The sequence below is a fragment of the Pelodiscus sinensis genome, chromosome 21 (genome assembly GCF_052426305.1).
Source record: "Pelodiscus sinensis isolate ZL-2025 chromosome 21, ASM5242630v1, whole genome shotgun sequence".
Classification (NCBI taxonomy): domain Eukaryota; kingdom Metazoa; phylum Chordata; order Testudines; family Trionychidae; genus Pelodiscus; species Pelodiscus sinensis.
In genome coordinates this window covers 22,414,728-22,437,846 of record NC_143072.1, presented here as the reverse complement: position 1 = coordinate 22,437,846, position 23,119 = coordinate 22,414,728, and the positions used below count along the sequence as shown (strand labels likewise).

At 42.1% G+C, this 23,119-nt stretch overlaps 1 protein-coding gene across 1 annotated transcript in view; it reads left to right on the top strand.

Moving 5' to 3' along the window:
- Positions 1-23,119, top strand: part of MED13 (mediator complex subunit 13) — a 93,035-nt gene that overhangs the window by 39,071 nt on the left and 30,845 nt on the right. The window contains exons 4-9 of the mRNA XM_006138645.5: positions 3,469-3,614; positions 5,729-5,926; positions 8,474-8,668; positions 12,195-12,357; positions 12,666-12,776; positions 13,924-14,610. Coding sequence (XP_006138707.1) covers positions 3,469-3,614; positions 5,729-5,926; positions 8,474-8,668; positions 12,195-12,357; positions 12,666-12,776; positions 13,924-14,610 — 1,500 coding nt within the window. The remainder of the gene's footprint in view (positions 1-3,468; positions 3,615-5,728; positions 5,927-8,473; positions 8,669-12,194; positions 12,358-12,665; positions 12,777-13,923; positions 14,611-23,119) is intronic.

Here is a 23,119-nt window from a genome sequence, read left to right as displayed (position 1 = left end):
GCAGACCAGGGAGACGCGGGAGAAAGCCCCGGAGTACACGGGCGGCAGGACCGCGAGGTCCCGCAGTCCGTGTCCTCCGGGGCGAGCCCCGTTCATAACTGCGGATCCGACATAAGTCGGATCCGCGTAAGTCGGGGACTGCTTGTAGCTATTTCTCATTTGGCATTATTCCTCGTGGAATGAGGTTTACCAAATTTGAAAGTGCTCCGCTATTTCGAATTAATTTTGAAATAGCGGTTTGGCTGTGTAGACGCTAGTAAAGTTATTTTGAAATAACAGCTGTTGTTTTGAAATAACTTTGCTGTGTAGACATACCTCAGTGTTTTCTTAATTCCAAAGTCCTTGCACAAATGTTGATACCACCCAAACTTTTGTTTTTTGGAGTGTGTTGCTGTGGTGGATTCTCCCCAAGATTTTGTGACAAGTTTCTTTTCTTCAGTCCTTGTCCACCATGTTGGTACAAGTGGAATGGGTGTGTCTTGAGTTTTGGAGTCCACCTTAGAGGCTTATGAATCTACAGTCTGTATGGCATCTCAAAGTGGTGAGGTTGTATGCAATATGTTGGTTCCTCAAACCATGAATTCAATACTAGCAGTCTTCTTTGTGTTTGTTAGAAGCTAGCCAGTGTAGGAACTATTTGAATCTCTTTGGGGTAAAATTCAAGAGTCTTTCTGCTTCTGAAAGAACTTTGCCTGCATCTCCTGCTGTTCTGTGTGTCTTCTGTGGGAGAAACATCTTAAAAATTACAACTTATAAAGTGGAAAAAGGAGTGTTTTCTGCAATGATGCGTAGTGGGGACGTTGTTCTAGTGGGTCTGCCTGGACATCTTCCTCTTTTTTTCCCATGTAGGTTCCAATTGTCTGTGCGTCAGTGCTTGATTTCTCAACTAGACACTGCTTCCATTTTATTCCCTCCTGCAGGGCTAACACATGAAAGAAAATCATGAAGTGAGGAGAGGAAACACACCCGGCCCATTCCTTTACAGTGGGGGCGGGAAACCTCATGCCCAGCCCCTAGCATGCCTGCATCCGGCCCCCAAGACTCAGAGCTTTCTCCCCCCCCCCCCCAGCTTTGAGAAGACTGCGCTGGTATGCAACCCCCCCGTCATCCCATCTTGGGACTGGAGCACACAAAATCTATGAGTTTGGGTCCCCCTTGGCTCTGGTGTGTGAGGGGCATGTGGGGAATGTCTTTCTCCTTCTCAGATAGGGGCCATGAGGTGGCTTTTTTTCTGGCTTCTTGCTTGTGTGTGGCCTCTGACTGCCTTATTTTATTTTTTTTGGTGGGCCAGCGATAGGGATATGAGCAGCTAGTCAACTACCCGATAAGCCAAGGCAGGAGCTGGTGCTGGGGGGAACTGCTTTAAAGCTGGTTCCCCATAGCACTATCTCCAATGGGGAGGAGGGGCAGAGTTGCAGCGGGGGAAATGGTGTGAGCCGCCCTGGCTCATGTCGGGCCTTAGATGCTGCAGTTCTGCATTTTAAATGTAGTAAGAGCCCAGTTTGCACCTTGTCGCAGATTGCTGTGGCTCTGCTTTTGAAATGTAGTAAGAAAGCCAAGCTACAGCAAATCCCCTTATTGGGTAGTTGATGGAAATTCCATTGACTACTCAGTTAGCTTCCTGAACACTATTTAACATCCCCAGACCCAAAAAAGGTTTCATGCCCCTCCCTTAGACTATTGTAATTCTGGTATAATAAATGGAAAAGAAAACTCCTTGGATTTCCAGTAATGCACCAGTTTGAATTACTTTTTTTCTTGCTTGTGTTTTCTTGAATGAAGACTCAGACACTTGATATTCCCTTCCTTTTGGATCAACTTTACATCCCTTTCTCTCCTCCTCTCGCCCCTTCCACTCCCCCACTCTGCTCACAGTTGTTTGAGGTGGGTTCCTCCTTCCTTTCTCCATAGAGATTTGAACAGCGTAAAGGGACTTAAATGTCCTTTACAAATTAAGAGTGTATATTTCTTTGAATTTATTATTGTTCTGTTTTGCACTTTGGCATCTGAAGTGACTGGGTTGTTTTCAGTTCTTTCAGGCATTTGAGTTAAGTTAGCACTTACAAGGCTCACAAACCGGCCTGCCTAAGTAATTTAAAAAAAATTAAATCCATCATATTGTAGATTCTTTAAGATCCGAGATAAGGGGAAATATTCTCCATATGGTGTGCGGATAGGGACTTTGAGTTGTCTCTTTCCTAGTGAATTAGATCAGGTGAATGCATTTTACATACACCCCACTTTGCAGCAGTGCTTTCTCTCCTATAACTCTCTCATGATTTTTAGGAAGGTAGACATTTTTGAACTAGAGTAATTTACATGGTAGGTTTTGGTGTCTTTTATAATTAAGTTAAACAAAAAATGCCAGCATCTCAGCACTTTCATTAGCAATCCTACTCAAAAGTGACCAAGTAGTTGACAAATCATGATCAAAAGAGACAAATCTTAAACGACATCTTAAAGAAACAAAACAGTAAAAATTGAGACAGCTTCTGAGGCCTTATCTGTGTGGGTGAAGAGCTTCTGTTTCGTTGCTGAGTGAAGATTTTTCTTTTTAATTCACTGTATTAACACTATAAATCATCAATATAACTCAAATAATAGATTAGGCATTTGAATATTTTATCTCCTCTTTTCAGAATTTAATAGTGTAAATTAATCTATAGAGAACCTTTGTTAACACTTTGAGCTTGCTTTGAAGATGTAGGGTAGACACAATGTGTCAAACTGGGAGATTTGTTTTGAATCCATTCTTTTAATCACTAGGAATTTTGATTTATACTTTTCATTGGTAGGCCCTTCCTCATTTGCTTTATAAAATACAAATGAAACTTGAACATTTTCAGCTTGACTCACTCCCACTGATTTAAGTGTAAAAACTTTGAAGTGAAGTTAACGTGTTATTCAGTTAAATATTATACATAAGCCCTGCATTTTAAGAGCACTATGTAGTGATATTTACAAGAGAAATTTGAGGTTCTGAATTATTTCAAAATATTTTTTCCCTAATTGTTAGTAGCGCTCAATCAAATGAGTATAATTTTTCCTGTTTCCTTTGAACTTTGAATATAAAGTTTTTTACAATTTTTAAAGGTGATCTTCAAAGGATGTGTGTTTAAATTTTGAGCATTTTTTAACTGACGTTCAAAGATCACATGCTTTTTTTTTTTTTTTTTTTTTTTTTTTTTGTGTTGCTTTCTTTTACCAGTAAAGAGATATCAAGAACATGATCTTCCCTTTATGTTTGACCTTCTGGATATTTAAGAACATGTTTAGCATGAACTCTGTTGCAACTTCATTCACTGAAAGAATGCTGAATCCTTAACAGAGAGCTCCCCCCCATCTTGATTAGTCAGTGAAGATAAATCAGTGTTGACAAAACAATCAATTTAAAATCTTTAGCAGTCTCCTTAATACTTCAGTGTAAATATACTCTGTATTTGTTTACCCGTCTTTCTCTTTTTCCAGTGAGCACTTGTCCTGCTCTTTCACCTTTTTCTTGCATGGGGACAGCAATGTTTGTACCAGCGTAGAAATCAACCAGCACCAACCTGTGTATCTCCTTAGTGAAGAACACCTTACCCTTGCCCAGCAATCTAACAGCCCTTTTCAAGGTAGGTTTCTGTGACTTACTATTAATACTTTTGTTGTTGAGCAGTCCTTCATCCACTGATCTGAAAAATGTTGATGCCAATTGGGGGGGAAGAGGGAGCAGCAATGAAAAGTATATTTATGGATTTGTGTGAATCAATTTTGGCCACTGATTCTGTCATAACTTAAACTTTAACTTTGTTAAAGCTGATCAGAAATAGCTAAGTCATCCTCCTTTTCCTAACTATTAAGGAAGGCTGTCTTCCTAAGTGTAAATTTGATTAGAGCAAAGGTGTCAAAATCATTGTGGTGTGGTCAGACAGCTAACTTTCTAGTTTTGTCCCATTGCAGAATCCTTACCTAATGATGCTTTTAGATATTGCATTTAAAGACCTTGTTTGAAAGTAAACCTATAAAGCTTCCATTAACTACTTCTTCTCTAGATCTGGCACCCCAATCTTGTTGTAACTTTTCCTCTCCCGTGTTGCTCCCCTCTACTCTTCAGAATTCCTTTTATTTGGGGATTTTCTCTCTACCTGTCTCCTTCCTATCCCTGAAACAAACATTTGTCGTCTTGGGGACTTCATTGCTTTTGCTACTTTGAGGGAGGGGATGTAAAGAATCAGCTATTCTCTAAGCTAGGCACCAGGGGGATCAAGATCAGCAGCACGAATATTAGGCCTGTGGTGTGGAAGAGCAGGAGCCCAGTTCTGCAGATTTGGTAGTGACGGGCCAAAACATTTAAAAAAGAAGCCCTTTCTTGGTCTACGTGGTGACTTCTGGCAGCAGTGACAGGGCTGCTTTTCAATTGCATGTTTCCTGTGTCACTTATACATTTTGAGATCCCCATCTGCATTCCTACAACCCAACCTAAATGTCATGCATCAGGTATATCATGAAGTTTATGGTCCTATGTAAAGTTAAGTAATTACAACTTGCATAAAACATCACACATGGAATAGCATAAAACTTTGTAGCTGTGTTGGGCCATTTCAAAAAGATGTTGCATAACAATAGGATTGGAAAGTGAACAGGGAAGGGAAGATGAAGCTCTAATCTGTGCCGCTTTGCCTATGTGATTCCTTTCCAGTTCCAGATCATTCTGTAGACACAGGTGGGCCCTTTTGAAGATGGGAAGAGAGAGCTTGGGGGCTGGATCTGGTCAGTGTACTATATCAACTAGGCGTCCTGTGGCAATTTAGAGACAATGGGCTTTATTAGGACATTAGCTTTGGTGGGTAAAACTAGCTTCATCAGATGAATTGGAGTGAAGTTAGAAGCAGGGTTGTATATATAAAAAGGTTGTTTGAGTTAATGAGGCTTAATCAAGTCAGGGTGGAAATGGAAATGGCTCATTCACAGCATTTGATATGGAGATGTGAATACCCAGAGTGTGCTATAAGTTTGACACCGTTAGAGTATGGGATCCCATACTATCTATTACAGCTAATTATCCTACATGGGAACACATTAGCCTATATTTGTCGTATATTTGATCCAGAAATGGAGCTGAGTGGGGGTTTGTACTTGTCTGTTTGCAATTAAACTATTTCTGAGCAAGTCTTAACTTCACTGTTGCTGATGTCCATTGATAACAGGTAACTTTCCTAATATAGGCAAGACTATCACATTTCTTTGTGTGTAGCAGGTCTGACTTATTGGTATTATAATTTAATTGCAACAAACAGTGGGGAAGATGACTACATCTAGGCCATTGAACAGCAAGTTAACACTGCCAGCAAGAAAGCTACACCAGATCCTTAGATGACACAAATTCATATTTACCTGCAGAGCTTTGCTTTTTCGTGTGCATAGACAGCTGCATACCCATTTCTATCCATGACACAATTTTCTGTCACAGATGTTCAGGTGGATTAATTTCTAACTGCTGTTATGGAACATGAATTGTTGCATAACTCATCTTCTTTGGAACATAAACATTTTAATGAGGTATAATAAATTCTTGTTCTGAAATGTCATTGTAGGAATTTTTGTTATACTGTACTGGAGTGAGTTGAAGTGTAACCAGTCATTAAAATGAATTATTTGATAATAGATGTTGGCTAAACTCTGAGTCATGGAGGTGGTGCAAATCATTCTCCATGTGTACCCTAAAATTATTTATTTGTATATCTAGTTATCCTAAGTCCTTTTGGATTAAATGGCACACTCACAGGACAGTCATTCAAGCTCTCAGATTCCTCTACAAAAAAGCTGATTGGTGAATGGAAACAATTCTATCCTATCACATCTAACCTGAAGGAGGGTTCTGAGGAAAAACAAGAAGAGATGGATTGGGAAGATGACTCTCTGGCTGCTGTGGAAGTCCTTGTCGGTATGTAATCTTAGTGTATGTCACATCTTTACTGAAGTAGTCCAGCCAAGGAGGCTAATTTTTAAACATGAACAGTGATCTTGAAAATCTTTTTTGAATGTAAGAGATTCCTGGCTGTCTGACTTTTATTCTTTGCTGTATATTGCACATTGTTTGGAAGACTAGTTTAGCTGCTTTTATTTTGCTGTACTAGCCAAAATGATTTCATAAGTGGCACATCCTTCTTGATTATTACCCGCTGCTGGTAAGAAGGAAAGCTTACTTTGGATCCGATAGAACATTTTTGTAGCTAGAACTTTTAAAGGGCAGTGGACAGTGTCTGTCCTGAAATCTGCTCTACAAAGGATGTAACAGCTTTCAGAAATTTGGGAGGAAATACTAAGGCTCCTTCAGAAAAATCATGTTAGTTTTATTTTCCCTTCAGTCTCACTATGGGGTGTTCAAGGCCTATGCAAAATGAGTGGTTATTGTGTTGATTTTCATAGTATACTTTTTTCTTCTGTGACTTGAGCACTGGAATAATTAACCATGTTGATATTTGAAGTAACAGTGTTGACAGTTAACTTACACCCAGTCAGGCAATGGGGCATTTCACTTACTCGAGCTATTGTTTCAGGTTTTTTGCAAACATGGGCAGATCTTGCTGTGTTGGTTATACTTTGGTTACATCTTGATGGGTTGTTGTTTTTTTTTCACTGCCATAGCTTCTAGAACAGGGGTGGTCAACCCATTACGGGCAAAGAAAATAGTTGTGAATATAGTGCAAAAAGCTGTGGTGGGGGTGCGGATGGAGGGATGTTGTCGAGGAGGGGAAAAAAAAGGCCTGCCCCTTTAACAAACATGTTTCAAGGCTTTTTGGCCACATCAGGCTCCCACTGGCCGACTCCATCTTGAAGATACCATTTTTAATGGCTGCACCGCATGGCTCCCCTACCCCGGTGAGCACAGGGAGGCAGGGGCTGTTTTCAGGGGTGCAGGGGCAGCTTTGCGAGTCGTGCCCGGGGGGGGAAGGGGAGAAGAGCGGACACGAGGCTCATGAGCCCTGGGTTGGCCTCAGCTGTTCTAGAAGCTTTAAAATGAGGGCCAGGACACTAGAGAGCAAATGAGACATGTCCACTGTGACCTCCCTGACCTTCCCAAAACTAAATTCTGACCCCAAACCTCTTGAACCCAGCAGAGCCCTGTGGGCAAAGAGCTCTTGGAAAGATACATGCATTAGCTGGTAACACTCTCCCTTAAGTGGTGCAGTGTGAAGGCTCAGGGTTTAAACCCTGATAATGATGCATGATGGGAATGTTTTACGTATTAGAATATTTGTGCTTTCAGTTCTTTGAAAAAAATCTAGACACATAGTGAGCCATGGAAGCTTAATTTGTCAACGTGTGCATTATGATCTTTAATTAGACGATGGCATACTGTCTTTTTCCACAGGACTGCAGCCTCATTTGTTTGCAGGCTGGACATGCAAGGGGGATGAATTACAGTTGCACACGCAACAGTAAATCTAGCATGGCCTAACATTTGAGTGCTTCAATTTGTAATCTACATTAAAAGAACATTTAATATCATTTTAATTGAAGGTGCAGGGAAAAGTAGCATATGCATGATCTCCCTTTTTCTAAATCTCCTAAGTGGGTTTTTTTGTTTTTGTTGTAAAGATCAATTTTTGGGAAAAGGTTTCTTTTCATGGGTCTTAGAATCCTAAGAATTATTTTTTCCCCTAGTTTTCCATTATGTATGTGTAATTGAGGTAGAACTTGGAGGCCAGGGCTTCCTTTGTCCAAGGTCATGTACAAATAGAAGAGAGATGATTCCTGTCCCCAGGAGTTATGTGACTTATTTGCAAGGCTAAATTATTAGAACTGCCTTAATTTTACTGCAGTAGTTAACTGTTTTGTTAATAGTAGCAAAAAAGCACATACATGGGGGTGAAAGGGATAAAAATGAAGAAATTTCTATTTGAAGAGTGAAGTGGCTGCAATACATATTATGAATTAATTGAGGAGCTTTACTGTTGAAGGAAGAAGCTGCTTTACTGGAGAAACTGAATAAGTAGGGTATACTGTATTGCATGAGTGACAAGTAAGTAAAACATTTAGAATAGAATAGCAGTGGACAGGAGGACAGTTGCAAAAAAGGTGAGCTTGTTATGGTATTGAAACTCATCGCAGTGACCTGTGGCATAATAATATGTTGGAACACCTGTATAGAAAAAATGGTTTTCGACTTGATCAGAATACCTCTGAATAAGAACTGTCACTGGTACTGCAGCACTTGTAATGCATTAACATAATTAAACAAGACCACGTCTCTCAAAATGACTGCTGTTCAGTCATTATTTATGAAACTGTGAAAGGCATAATTGGCCTCGAGTTCTCTTGTTTTCTGGCTTGTTTTAATGCTCATAATTTATAAAGCAACAGATAATATTGCAGTGTGACTTTTTTTTTTTAAACTAGCCCCTAGAGAGAGTGTTTCCTATTGGTCACGTAACTGGTACTCAGTGACTGAGTTGACTATATTAATAACTATATACTTCTCTTTCAGCTGGTGTACGAATGGTCTACCCAGCGTGCTTTGTTCTAGTTCCTCAGACAGATGTCCCTGCTCCTAGCACTGTGGGGGTTTCTCACTGTGCAACTGCTTGCTTGGGTGTCCACCAAGTGCCTGCTTCCACAAGAGATCCTGTCATGTCTTCTGTAACTTTGACTCCACCTACATCCCCAGAGGAAGTTCAGACAGGTATAAGTCAATATTCTTTTTCTCAAAAAGAAAACTGTCCTGAGGTTTCTGCTTAAAATAAAGTGTCCGAATATTTAGATAATATTCGGAGTGATCTATGCAATTGATTTGTAGCCTCCAGAACATTGTTCTTTAATTGTTGCTGTAATCTAAAACTCTTTGAATTATAATATACTCAATTTTTATCTTTAATGCTTGACTTTTTAATAAACTAGTACAGGAATGGTATTTGCAAAATGATTGCAGTTTAAAACCTGAATATTAGTTTGGCTTTTGTGCTACTGGACAGTACTTGTAACTGTTATGCAGAAACTCTGGTTTGGGAGTAAAAAGGTGACATTCCCGGACTCTTTACAGTGCTTAAAAGCTGATTACAGAGCATATTTATAATGTTGGAGAATGTTGCTTGCTTTCTCATATGTGAGCAATCGGAAATGTAGTTTCCAGTTGTCAATCTGTATCAGGATAAATATCTCCGAATTCAAGGCTTTGTGTATGCTACCAAGTTTTGTCACCAAAAATTGTTGTTTGTCTTATACAGAGAGACCATTCACATTGCCGTGTGACTTTTGTTGAAACACCCACTTTTGGCAAAACTTCCACCCCACAAGAGACTTTTTTTCTTTTCCCCTCCCTTTATTGTCAACAAAGAGCCAGTGTAGACTGTGCTGTTTTTGTCCACAGAACTGACTTCCACCAGAATCCCATAATACTGTAGTGTCCAACCAGTTCTTAAAATTACCACTGTAGTGGCTACTGCGCTATAGTGAACTAGGCATGTTCAACCAGCCAAATAGCTACATGTGGCTAGAGTGTTGGACACCACGGCCATGATGCCTGCCCTGATGGCTTTGCTCAGTATTTTGATCTCTGCTGCCCTGCAGGGATGCGCCCCTCCCCTTCAAAGCTTTGGGAAGTACCTAACAGCTGAGTGAGCTGCTCCATTTGAGGAACAAAGAGCATATCATTGCAATGTTCCTATTCTTCCCTGCACTAGGAGCTACTGCTGTAGGGGGAAGGGACAGGCTGCTGTGCTGCTTTGACTTACTCAGCATTAGAGAGTTCACAGAGCTACTCATAGGCAGATTTGACACCCTGAACCAAGGTCTAAATAAACACATGGAATGGTTCTCAGATTACAATGGCATAATTTCCCATTCAGGTATTGTCTTCTCACCACTGTTGGAGATGAGCCCCGTCCATTCAAATTTTATTAGCACTGATGTCAGTCCCATGTCTGTATCCTTTGTTTTTCTCTTCAGCATCTGAGGAAATGAGTTGTAGCTCACGAAAGCTTATGCTCTAATACCCTAATAAATGTTAGTTTGTAAAGTGCCAGGAGATTACTTGTTTTTACTGAGACTAACATGGCTACTTCTCTGATCCAGAGCTACTCATGATACTGCTCCCAACAGCTCTGAGAGCTGTGGGAGAACATGGAAGGAATCCCAAGCTACACAGGTATCAGCTCTGCCTTCCCAGAATACTGCATTGTGGGATACATTTGCACAGTGCATTGCTCACACTGACTGTGATGGTGCCCTGAGTGTGGACATGATCTATCAACAGAGGCAGCGAGTGTGATAGCGGGGCTGCAGAGATAGGACTCTCTCCTGGGAAGGCTGCATGTGGAGGGAGGGGGGGTGTACCAAACTTTCAGGAGGTTTATTATGTTAGGTTGCTGCAGTGGAAACTCCATTGTCTCATTAATGTATCAGAGGGAGCTTCGTCCAGGTGTATCTTCCCTTTTCTTGTTGAGCCTGGGGTGAGGAGGAGTTGGTATTAATTAGCAACTGATTTGGTGACATAATTACAAGATCTGAAATATGCCAGGAAAAATATGATGGGGAGGGTAAGGGGGCGGGAGAAAAATGTAGCACCCTGCTGTTTTCCACTCTTAGCCTTGTAGAGTAAACACAAAATGGTGACTCCTCTGCAGTTCTGGACCAAAATATTTTTCACCTAGTATCAGGAGGGAAAGATAAAGAGCTTGCTTTTGGCCATCGTGAGTTTAACAAGTGGCCATCTGCCCAGAGATGTTAAAAAGCCTGGGCAAAAATTTAGTTTGTTTGGAGGGAGATGGCTCCAGAGCAGAGAAGTAATGAGGGCAAGATTTTACATTGTCAGAGCCTGCATTAAGATCTGCTTTCACTTGTATTGGTGTTTTTCTAAAGCATTTAGGGTGCTTTGTAGGGTGCTGTGGGTAGACCTGGCTCCTGACATTTGTGCGATTACATTTCAAACAAACAAGGAGTCCGATGGCACTTTAAAGACTAACAAATGTATTAGGGTATTGTAGCATAAGTGTTCGTGAGCTACAGCTCATTTCCTCAGATGCTGAAGAGAGACAGAAGGGAAAAAATACAGAGATGGGGACTTAATGACATTTTAAAAAACCCGCTGCTATGCCCTTTGCCCTAATTTAAATAAGTCTGCTTTTGGAGTTTACATGGTTACATGATTTACCCGCACTTAATTATACATCCGTGTATGACAATGAATAGCCTGTTAGATACTTGTGAAATATCAAAAGGCCATGTTAATGGATGAATCTAAAACCTAATGAAGTCACTGTAAAGTTTCCTGTTTACTTCAATGGCCTTTAGATCAGACTGTAAGTTAACTTTTTTCATGATCAAACTGTGTGGTTAAGGATTGATTATTATTTTATTCAGTTACATGTTTTGGGCTGTTTTGTTTTATATATTCACACACAAATATATACTGAAGAAATGTTGTCAGTACTGCTTTTAGTTTGAAATGTGTATTTAAACTTGTTCTTTGAGAGGAGTGGAAAAAGAGGTGCAGTATTCCTAAGGGTATATCTTATTGTAAAGGAGAGTCTTTCTTTCTGATATTCAGTCCATGAAGACAGATATTGACCAGAATAGTGATAGAAATGTAGCCATGTTAGTCTGGTGTAGCTGAGACAAAATACAGGACTATGTAGCACTTTAAAGACTAACTAATAAACCATCTTGTTAGTCTTTAAAGTGCTACATAGTCCTGTATTTTGATTGACCAGAATAGTAATACACCTTGTTCTGTGAAGGAGTGGAAGAGGGTGGGGGGTGAGAGAGAGAGAGTCATTTAACTCATGTTAACATGTGAAAGAGGAAAAACAGCAGAGATTGTTTATTGTGATCACCAAATAATTAATTATGCACAGGCTCAATAGTGTTCCTGTTGCTGGAATGAGATTCTTTTAAACACTCAGTATAGCTAAAATGGAGGTAGCATGGGAACTTGCTTCAGTTTAAACACGTATGCTATATTTCTGTGTGACAGGACGCTATCTCACTATTCAGCATCTGCCATGTATGCTATGCCTACAATTTTTCTGCTTTTTTTTTTTTAAAATTCCTAATTTTAAAATAGCTAACAGAATTAATCCCTCAAAGGGTGGTGTGTATGTTCCGCATTCGCTGGAACAGTTTTTGAGTTGTTGGGACCTCTATAGTCATGTTGCCCAGGTGACTCAAATCTTTTTTTCTTTAACTTTTTTATGCTGCTTTTCTATTTTCAGTTGATGCACAGTCAGCCCAGAAATGGGTGAAATTTTCTTCTGTTTCTGATGGATTTAGCTCTGACAGTACTAGTCACCATGGTGGCAAAATCCCTAGAAAATTAGCCAATCAGGTGGTGGATCGAGTCTGGCAAGAATGCAATATGAACAGAGCGCAGAACAAGTATGTACTCCTTTCTAAAACTGAAATTAAAGCTGTATTTTAAACATTATGTATAATTATTGTAAAACTTCTTGCTGCACAAAGTAATTTTAGGGAAGGCTGCTTAAGCCTGTTAATCAGTAAAGCATGTTTTATTTTTGAAACACTTTTAAAAAAAAATTGTGAATGCCAGTTCACATTGTTTCCTTCAGAGTAATGTTTATTATCTTTCCGGATTCTAGTTTCTGGTAGTTTTTACTCTCCTCTGAATCTGAAGAGGTAACATACATTCTAGTTAAAAATAACCTCCCCCCAATATTGAATCATAGGAGAAAGTATTCTGCTACATCAAATGGCTTATGTGTTGAAGAGACTGCTGACAAAGTAGCATCCTGGGATTTTGTTGAAGCCACACAGAGGACAAATTGCAATTGCTCAAGGTACAGTACCCTGTATACTTGTACAATAATGTAGACAAAGTGAAGTATGCAGGAAAGGTTTTAATGATGGACTTGGGAATACTAAACCATAACTGTCTGTATTGTGGGGGACCTACAAGATGATGTAGTATCCTGTTGTGTATCCTGAATCCTAAACTTCATTATAGTCTTTTGGTGAAAGGCTCACAGCTGCTGACTAACAAGTCGATTTTTCCTTATTTGCATGGATCAGCACAAGGATCTTAAGGCGGCTAAATGTAGATTTCTGAATTCAAATGTAGAGTTCTGAGGGCATGTAAGGCCTGGGAGCATTCTTAGTTTTTAGCATTCTTTGGCTAGTGCAGTATGGTGTTGGCAGGAGTAGGAGTAAGAAGACGGAAAGAAAGCTGCTGTGGTGTGGGGATACTTTTCCTTTGGTAGGGCAGCATCTGCATTCTCCAGAGGGAAGGGTAGATTTGAAACCTGTCTTACGGTTGATCAATAGCATTAAGCAGCTCTTCTGTACAGTGAACACCCCACAATAACTAGAGACCACTTGAGAAACCGTGTTTTCTATTTTCTAGGTTTCTCTTACGGTTTTTGCTTTGAAAAGTGAGGGGAATAAGGCTTCTGAGAACACAATAATAGCTTTATTTCAAATTAATTGAAGTACTGATCATTCCAGTGGTAACCTAGATTGGGCTTTTTTGGACACAGGCTGCTTTTTTTTTTGTACTCCATGCGGAATATTAAATTTTTATGTGACTGAGATGTTACTGATTGAATTTAGGAGCTTGTCCGCACAGGCACTTAGGGAAAGTTTAATCTGAATTAATTAAAGGTGTGAATTCCAAGTATCTTAAGTTTCTGTAATTGTATTTCCAAGACCTGAAGAAACATAACTCAAAAGCTTGTCTCTTTTATTGTACCAACTTCTGTTGGTAAAAGATCTTACTGACCCAAATTGTGTGTCTTTCTCTAAGAACTAGGAAACTATATTTTTCCTGCTTCACTTTTTAATACCTTCTAGGACACTTTGAAAAATTCTAATTATTATTATTATTATTATTATTATTATTAAAAAATCTGGTTTATAGCAAGTGAAGAACAGGTGTAGATACATTTTAGGGGTTCACTGAAATATTATTGTCCATTTTTTTTTTTCCAGGCACAAAAATCTTAAACCAAGAAGTTTGGGTCAGCAGGGGCAGGCACCACCTGTAGGCCAGCAACAGCAAGCAGCTCCAAAGCACAAGACAAATGAGAAGCAAGAGAAGGGGGATAAGCCACAAAAACGTCCTTTGACTCCTTTTCACCATCGTGCTTCTATTAGTGATGATGTTGCCATGGAGGTAGAATCAGCAAGTCAGAGGCTTGTGATGACAGCACCAGACAGTCAAGTTAGATTTTCAAATATGAGAACTAATAATGATGTAGCAAAGACTCCTCAAATGCATGGCGCTGAAATGGCAAATTCACCTCAACCACCTCCACTTAGTCCTCACCCATGTGATGTTGTAGATGAAGGGGTAACTAAAACTCCTTCTACTCCTCAGAGCCAGCATTTCTATCAGATGCCAACACCAGACCCCTTGGTTCCCACAAAAACAATGGAAGACAGGATAGACCCACTGTCTCAACCTTTCCCACCTGCGTTTCCAGAAGTTCTAGAACCTACAGTGTATGTTGGTACTGCAATGAATTTGGAGGAAGATGATGCTAACACCACTTGGAAGTTTTATAAAGTTCCAAAGAAAAAGGATGTGGAATTCTTACCACCACAACTTCCAAGTGATAAATTCAGAGATGATCCAGTAGGGCCAGCTGGACATGACAACGTAACATCAGTTACAGAGTAGGTACTTTAAAAAAAAATCAGTAATGTAACTCACTATAAAATTGCCCAACTTCATTATCTATTTTTTCAAGGATGGTATCCATTGTTTCATGAATACAGTATGTTTGAACTGCTCTCTCATTCAAAAAATAAATTATTTTTATGAAAGGACATTTGAGTTCCACCGTAATACTTCAGGAACTCCATTCCTTCAATAGATTTAGCATTAATTTGTCTGGATTTGGAAAACATTGGTGTCCTTAGAGTAAAACAATTAAAAGCTCATTGTAATTTATAATGCGATTCTTAATCATAGAGCTGAATCACCAAAATGAAAGGTTGGCTTTTTTCATTGCCCTGTAGATGTTTATCAAAAAGCAAGTGTGGTTGTTTTTTTTTTTTTTTTTTTTTTTTTTTTTTTAAACCACGTAGAAATGTCATGAAACAGAATAGGTATTACAGATTTTTTTTTTTTTTTTTGACTGCTGACATATGGGGCCCAGGAATGGCCTTAAAGTCACAGCTAACTTTAAACATGTAAATGTGAGTAGTTCCATTAATTTTCTGCAAGCAAATAGCTGTATTTTAGGTATGTGGATAAGGACCATGTTAACTCACAGGCTTAATGAGGAGGTATTAAAGAGCACAATCAAGGTAGTGTCCATGATAATCTCTTTTCTGCAGCTGACTTGTGATTGTTTGGGACTGTAAAGTGTATCTACTCAGTGGACATACAAAATAGATTCCTAGTTATCCAGTAGCAGGTTTGGTGCCTTTCTATCAGACTTGAGTTTTCTGACAACTTTCATTATCTTAATTCATATTTCATGATTGAGCGTCTGAACTGGAACTTGACTTTCCTATTCTGTTAAATTCTCTGTTAAAACTGGATATATATTTTTTTATGTGCTGACTTTTTGACATTGCTGAGTTTAGCTGTATGTGATACAGGCCATTTGAAGGCACATTAGTACAAATTAGTCTGTTAGGCAAAAATGCATCTGCTGCTTTTAAATGAATACATGATAAGAGTTCTGTCCCCAGTCATGTGTGTCTGACTAGCTTTTATATTCTATAATGCATATTCCTTTAAATACTGTTTAACTCTTCTTGTTTATATCTTTTGAAAAACTCAAATGATGTTCTGTATCAGTGGTCCCCAAACTTTTGGGGCCGCACGTGTGCTCGGGGGCGGGGGAGCAAGAATGGCTTGGGCTGGCCCAGATCACTGGGTGGGCGCCATGGCACCCGCGGGCACCGCATTGGGGACCACTGTTCTATATGGATGTGTGCAGGAATATTTTCAGAACAACTCCAGCTTATCTAGCATTGTCCTTTTTTTAAATGAGCTCCAAGTAGAGGCTTTCTATTTTTCTGTGTTCTTTTTGCCTCTTCTTTTGTGATCAGAAGAACCTGTGACAGGAGAGGGAAACGTGTCTTTGAAAGCTGGATCTGTCTGTAAACAAGAATTCTACTAGGGATGTAAGCGACTAGTCGACTATCCGATAAGCAAAAGCTTATCAGATAGTCATTAGTCCCTTGACTAGTCGCTCCCCCTCCCCCCTTGCTGCCTCTATCAGAGAGGGGGGGAAAGGGAGAGGGAGCAAGAGCCAGCGCTGGGGGGGGGGAGCCGGCTTAAAAGCAGTTTCCCCCCAGCACCGTCTCTGTGGGGGGGCAGTGGAGGCACAGGAATAGCAGGGACCGGGCGCAAGCTGCACCTCTGCTTCTTAAATGAACTAAGAGCCTACCAGCTCTTAACACATTTAAAAATCAGATGCGCAGTGGGGGAGACCTGATGCGAACTGGGAATCAGTTGGCCCAGCTTGTGCCAGGTCTCTACCACTGAGCTCCAGAGCCTGTCAGCTCTTAATACATTTAAAAGGCAGAGCTGCAGCGGGGTTAGATCCCAGGGCCAGGGCTGCTCTAGTGTCTCAGCCAGTGCAGCCTCTTCCTGCAGTGACGGGGTGGGGGAAGGGCTTGGCCCCTTTTTAATGGGTTAACCAGTTAAACACATTGTTTAACCAGTTAGCCAATGAAACAGGATTTTCCATCCCTAGTAGAGATCCAGGCTGGTACCACTGTTTATATACTTAGAAAGCTTTTGCTCTGTGCTGTTCTCTCTAAACTTGTCTTTTATCTAAAATGCTGGAAGAATTTTGGGGGGGAGGCTAAAATATTAGTCTCATGTAGCAAGTAGGGCTGTAAAAGTGTAACCGTTCAAACGGTTAACCCAGGGGTCGACAACCCTGGCGCATATGCCACAAGCAGTGTGTGAGCCGAATTTTTTTTTTTTTAAACTGGTGCACACAGCAGAGCCCAGTCCTGCCCCTCCCCCATGTATTGGAGAGCCCATTCTGTGGCTTGAGCCTCAGCCTTGCACCTGCAGGCTGGAGCACCAGCTCCTGCTTCTTGCTGGGCGGAGGGTTGGGGGAGGTGGGGGGTGGACAGCAGGAGTGGCTCGCGCGTGTGTTCCTGGGGCTGCCTCCTGCTTCAAGAGGGGGCTGGGCAGGGCGGCCAGCACACGTGGCACGCTGGGGCCCAGACTGCACTGCTCTGCTCCCTGTGGGCTGTGTGCGGGGGTGAGGAGCCCCTCCCCAGTATCCTGCTGTGCTGGGCTCTGCCTGCTCCAGCCATGCTGGCAAAGGGCTAGGCCAGGTCAGGCAGGGAAGAGACCCTGCCCCCCGCCTCGCCTCTTGTCCCAGCACTGCTCCTGGGGGCTGCAAGTCACTGTCCTGCTGGGGGGAAGGGGCGGTGAAGGAGGATGTGGGAGCAGGATGGGAGGAGCAGGGAATAAGGGTGGGGGGGAATCCTGGGGGTGAGGAGAACGAGGCGGGAGCGGAGGGAAGATGTACGTGGGGATACAATTTTACTTCGCAGCAGCTGCACTTTCTTTGCCTCCCTCCCCAACTAGCTATTTGGCTGCTTTCTCACCCTCTCACCTTTTCCGTGTTACTGCCCCCAAGCCCCTCCCGCCCTCAAACTCCTTCTTTTATCCCCACCCCACACTCTCTCCTGCAGCCAAACTCCCTTCCAGACCCTGCTCTCCTCACCCCCTCCTGCATCTCACTTCCTGCATCTCACTTCCTGCCCAGATCCTTCATACCTATCCCCAGGGCTTGACAAGCAGTGGTGAGCCCTGCTCGCCAGCCGCACAGTTTGGCGCGCTGCGCGTGCACAGACTGCGCTGAACATGCGCTTATCACGCTGCGGCGCCGTGCCAGGCTAAAATCTACTTGCCATGGGCGAGTAGATTTCCCTAATTTTCGAGCCCTGCCTGTCCCGTTCACTGGCAGTCCTGTCCTGCACACTGAACCCTTCATTTTTGTTCCCACCCCGGAGCCTAAGGGGGGGGGGTGTCTATAAAATCCACTAACTTTGGAATCCCAGAAAAGTAAATTTCCCTTTTGGGAAGGCCAGAGCATCAGTCTTCCCATCACCAGGTGGAGTGGAACACCAGAGGAGTGAGGTGTCTCAGTTGGGGGCCACATCAGTGAGGGCTGGGGGGTTTGGGAGGAGTTTTTTTTGCTTCTCACTTGTGTGGTCTCCAACTGATTTCTTTTTTTCCTATGGGTCAGTGATCTCCTCCCCCCCCCCCCGCCAACCCAAAAAAGGTTCCCCTCCCCTGCTATAAATAAAGAAAACAAACATTGAAACCTTTTGGGTTGGACCTAGTTTTACTTTATTTAAAGTGAAGTCTGATAAACTAACGTGAGAGTTAAAATGCTTAAACCCTTCTCCATAGCTGCAGTACTAGCAAAATGGCTTGGGTGAAATTATGTAATTAATGGTGAGTTTCCATTAGCAATGGGTAGTCTGCAGAAAGGTTTGCATTGACCCTGGTGATCCACTGGGCATGCAGTGGAGAGCGCCCCACTTCGTGGCCCCCCCCCCTCCCGGTGTACAGCCCAGGAAGGAGGATTAAATCTTGGCACACCTCTTTGGAAAGATTGCTAACTCCTGGCTTAACTGATATACCTAATCTTACTGGTTCCCATTAGGGCTGTGGTCACCAACTGGTCGATCGCGAGGCATTCGAGCTCCCCCATTTCCCCCCGCCCTCGAAGCCCCATTACCTACCTCCAGCGAAAATGGAGGTAGTGCCGACTTCCTACGGGGTGCACGGAAGTCCTGAAACTTCGTGCCACTTCCGGGTGTTCCAGAAGTGCGCTGACTGCTCCCCTCCCTAAGTTCTTTGGCGTGCTGGGAGCTTGTCTGGGGGGAGTCCCCAGAGGAGGCGCGTCGGGGCTTCCTTGCTCCATGGGAGGGGTGAGTCAGCCCCGGAGGAGGTGCGTGTGGGGTCTTCCCCCCTCTGCGGGATGGGGTGGGGGAGAGTCCTGGGAGGAGGCTGGGGGAAGGGACTTCCTGCCCCCACTGGCACCCTGTCCCCTACTGAAGAACCCTGCTCCCACCCCAGCACCCACTAGCACCCTTCCCCAGTACCATGTCCTCTGCTCCTGCCAGCATAGTTGGGGCCACATTAGTGAGGCTTGGGGTTTTTTTGGGAGGAGTGTTTTGTTTGGGAGCGGGAGCGGGGAGGGAGGGAGTTTGCCTCTCCCTTGTGTGGCCCCAACTGACTTTTCTGTGGGTCAGTGACCCCTGACTCAAAAGAGATTCCCTATCCTTCTCATAAATAAAGACAATGCAGAAACTTTTTGGCTGTGTCTACACTGCACCCCTTTTCCGGAAAAGGGATGCAGATGAGACAAGTCGGAATTGCAAATGAAGCGGGGGATTTAAATCCTCCCCTCCCCGCTTCATTTGTATAAACATGGCTGCCGCTTTTTTCCGGCTTGGGGCTTTGCCGGAAAAAAGCGCCAGTCTAGACGGGGATCCTTTGGAAAATAAAGCCTTTTTTGAAAGGTTCCTTATTCCTGATTTTAAGAGGAATAAGGGATCTTTCGGAAAAGGCTTTATTTTCCGAAAGATCCCCGTCTAGACTGGCGCTTTTTTCCGGCAAAGCCCCGAGCCGGAAAAAAGCGGCAGCCATGTTTATACAAATGAAGCGGGGGGGATTTAATCCCCCGCTTCATTTGCAATTCTGACTTGTCTCATCTGCATCCCTTTTCCGGAAAAGGAGTGCAGTGTAGATACAGCCTTTGTGTTTTAACATAGTATTTTATTTAAAAATGAAGCCTGGCCCAAAAAAAACCCGCAGTTGGGGCCAAGCCCCCATCTGGCCACAGCATTATAACACACCTGCACCCCCCAGACCCTAGATCTGAGCCTATCATACACTGAAACCCCCTGCCCTGAGCCCTTCACATATCCCAACCCAAATTCCTGCATCCTCATAGCCACGAGCCTGTGGCTTGCCTAGTACTGCAACACTCTCCAGCGTGGAGCCCCCTCCCTGAGCCAGTATCCCCTGCTCTGCCTCCTCCTGCATCCAGATTTCCTCCCAGAGCTTGCACCTCTCACTCTTTCCCACCCCAAATCCTTTATTTCCATCCCAGAGCCCACACATCCTGCCTCAACCCAGTGAGGGTACGGCTAGACTGCAGGAGTTTTTCCAGGATTCCAGAGATACCCTGGAAAAACTCTTCCACATCCAGGGATGCATTTGTTCTGCTTTTTTTAGTGGAAGAGCAAACATGCTCTTTTGGTAACCCCCAAGGGGGATTCCAAAAGAAGGGGGTTTTCTGACGTAGTATTTTAGACAAGCCAAATGTTGGAAAAACATCTTCCTATGTAAGAATTGGGGGAAAAAGTGGCAGTGTAGAGTGTATAAAGGCTGGGGATAGCAAGTGATGGAGAGGAGGAGAATAGAGAGGGTAGGGCTTCAAGGAAGGGGTGGGGTCTTGGGGGAAGGGTGGGACAGTAGATCTTCGCTTGTTCTGAGATTTAAAAAGTGATCTTGGGTGTAAAAAGGTTGGAGACCACTGCATTAGGGTTACACACTAGTTACCTGAGAGCCAGCCCATTCTTCAGGAGCCAGCTTTGCTTTGGTCTTTGGAAACGTAATTTTTGTCTGAGGTCACTTGATTCTGTTTCCAAAGAAAAAGTGAGCTACAGACCGACTTTTCTCATATTGAATCTTTATGTATAAAATAAAGACATCAGTAGGTTCATGGAAGATAATTATGATTGGATCCATTCTATTAAGATTTAGAAGCTTTGTTTAGTCCATCTTATCCTTGTTTTGAAGTGTTTCAGAAGCTGTGGTGAGAGAAATCAATTAATCTGAGTGTCCTTTAGGAAGTGCATATTAGGTATTATTACTGGGAGCAGTAGAGGAGTCCATCATGGTGCCTGGTAAATATCAGTTGTTAACCGGGGGCCAGAAATACTGTAAGAGATCTGGAATCTGGTGGTTGAGGTTAAGGGACAATTGAGTTATTACTGTTGCAGTTTGTATATTCTCTGATATCTCCAGTTAGTGCTTTATCATCAATGTGACACTACTTTGTGTCTTGTAGAAGTGCTTTAATAAAGATTTTTGAGCCTATCAATCAAAGAAAACTAACTACTAATGTGTTGGTGCTTACAGGTAGCCCTCAAATCTCATAGAAATACTTTTTAAATCTTTCTTCAGGGCATTCACCTTTTTGTTTGGATAAGACTCTTAAGTTCCTTTTGGAACCTGGTGTTTCAGCCTTCTGTAGATATGAGCCTCAAGCCCCCATAAGTTACTTCCTTGTTGTATTTTAGCTCAAGCTTTCTTATGGTGCCATGTGGTTTTTGGAAGAGATGCTGTGTTCAGTTCCACGTGGATAAGAGTCCAGATTCTTTCAGCTTTTATAAATAGAAGTTTGTTTAAAAGTTCAGCTGTAGTGAGATTTTTATCATTATTTTGTTTGCTTCATCAGCCAGAAGAGAAACCTATCTTCTGCCTTTTTTAGACCTCTGTAGTTTTGAAAAATTGTGGAATGAGTTAGAGACAATAGCGTCTAGTTTTAAAGTTAATTTAATTAAGTTATAGTAATAACATCTTTGCTTTCATATGTTAAACTTGTCTCCTGGATTGATGCCTCAGCTGTTGAGTTCTGCACAAGGTCTTTACCAACTCTTAGGCAGATTTTTCTTTTGTGGACCTGCTTCTAGATCAGTATATGAATGTTTCAAAAAGAAATGTTTGTTTGCTGTAAGCTCAGTTGTGACACATTCATGTGGCAGCAGAAACTGACTCTACTGTGAAAACCATCAGTACTTTTTATAGAAATGTGTTTTGAGGAACAGTCCTGTTGATTGTGTGAAAGGTTAACTGGGAAGCACCACCCTTAACTGGGCTGATGCTTACCGGTTCTGGGCAACCACAGGGGCTGGAAGGCAGGGGCTTGCTCCAGCCCTGGCCTGCCATGGGCAGGGGCTTCTCTTGTCTAGAGCAGCCTCTGTCCACAGCAAGCCCAGGGATGCCTCACAGGCCGAGATTGCTCCAGTGGGGGCTGGGAGTTGGTGGCAGTCTCAGCCCCTGCATGGAGGCTGCTCCAGCCTGGCTGGAATGGTCCCCTGTCGGGATTCCACTTAATTGGTTAACTGGTTAAACATTAGGGCAACCTCATGTTTAACTGATTAACTAATTAACTGGGATTTTACATTCCTAGTGATTGCTAGTAGGTGAAGTGTTAAGTTGATAGAAATGTACCTATTTCTTGGGGGTACAATCCTAAAGCATTTTGTCTTACCGTTGCTAAAAAAGGGTAGGTATTGGAAATTTACAAAAGGAAGTGTTTTCAGGAAATAAACCATGACAAGGACTTAAGCTAGTCTTCTTGAAACATTTTTTTTTTTAATTCTAATTGTACTTTGTCAAGGCAGCAACTGTAAACCACAAATAAAATATACATAGTCACCAATTTGTGAGGAGCCTCTCCCAGTGAAAGAAGGTGCCTATCCATCCATGTTTGCAAGATTTAAACTTTTATTTATGTTTAATAAATATTTTTTTAAAGTTCTAGCCCAAATTAGCTAAAAAGGAAAACCTTTTGAATGTTAACTGCATGCAGACAACTCCAGTGTTTTGCTAAGGTTGGAAGTAATCAGTTTAACTCTCCTGTTTATAGCTTTCTACCACCGGTGGCAGTGTGAAATTAATAACTGTCAGTTTCACTGGCCATTCACAACCCTTTGAGTAGTAGTCCAACTGACAACAGTCAGAACTGTTTTGCTCTCTTGCTGCTCTGAAATGCTGAGAGCAGCAACAGAAGTGTTGAGAGTCTTTCTTTCTTCTATCTTTCATATTGGCCTTTAGCTGATAATTTGTCATCTAGCTAGCAGTAATTATTTCCGTGTGAGAGTGTGGGGGGGGAGGGGGGGAGGGTACAGCATTCAGTAGTAAATTCCTTCTATCCTGCCAGACAGTAAAGAAATATATACTTTAATTCAAAGTTTACTCTTATAAGAGTAAGACGTTAAATCTTTTGTTTTTTATAGTCGATAAATTGTTAAACTAATTATTGCAAAATAGCTTGCTACTATATTTTTTCCTCTGGATACTTAAAATCTTTCCCTAGCTGTTTGTCTTGTTACTCAAATTGCTTGCTTCTAACAAGTTAGTTTTCCGAGTCTTTGTTGTTAGTTTATATAGGAT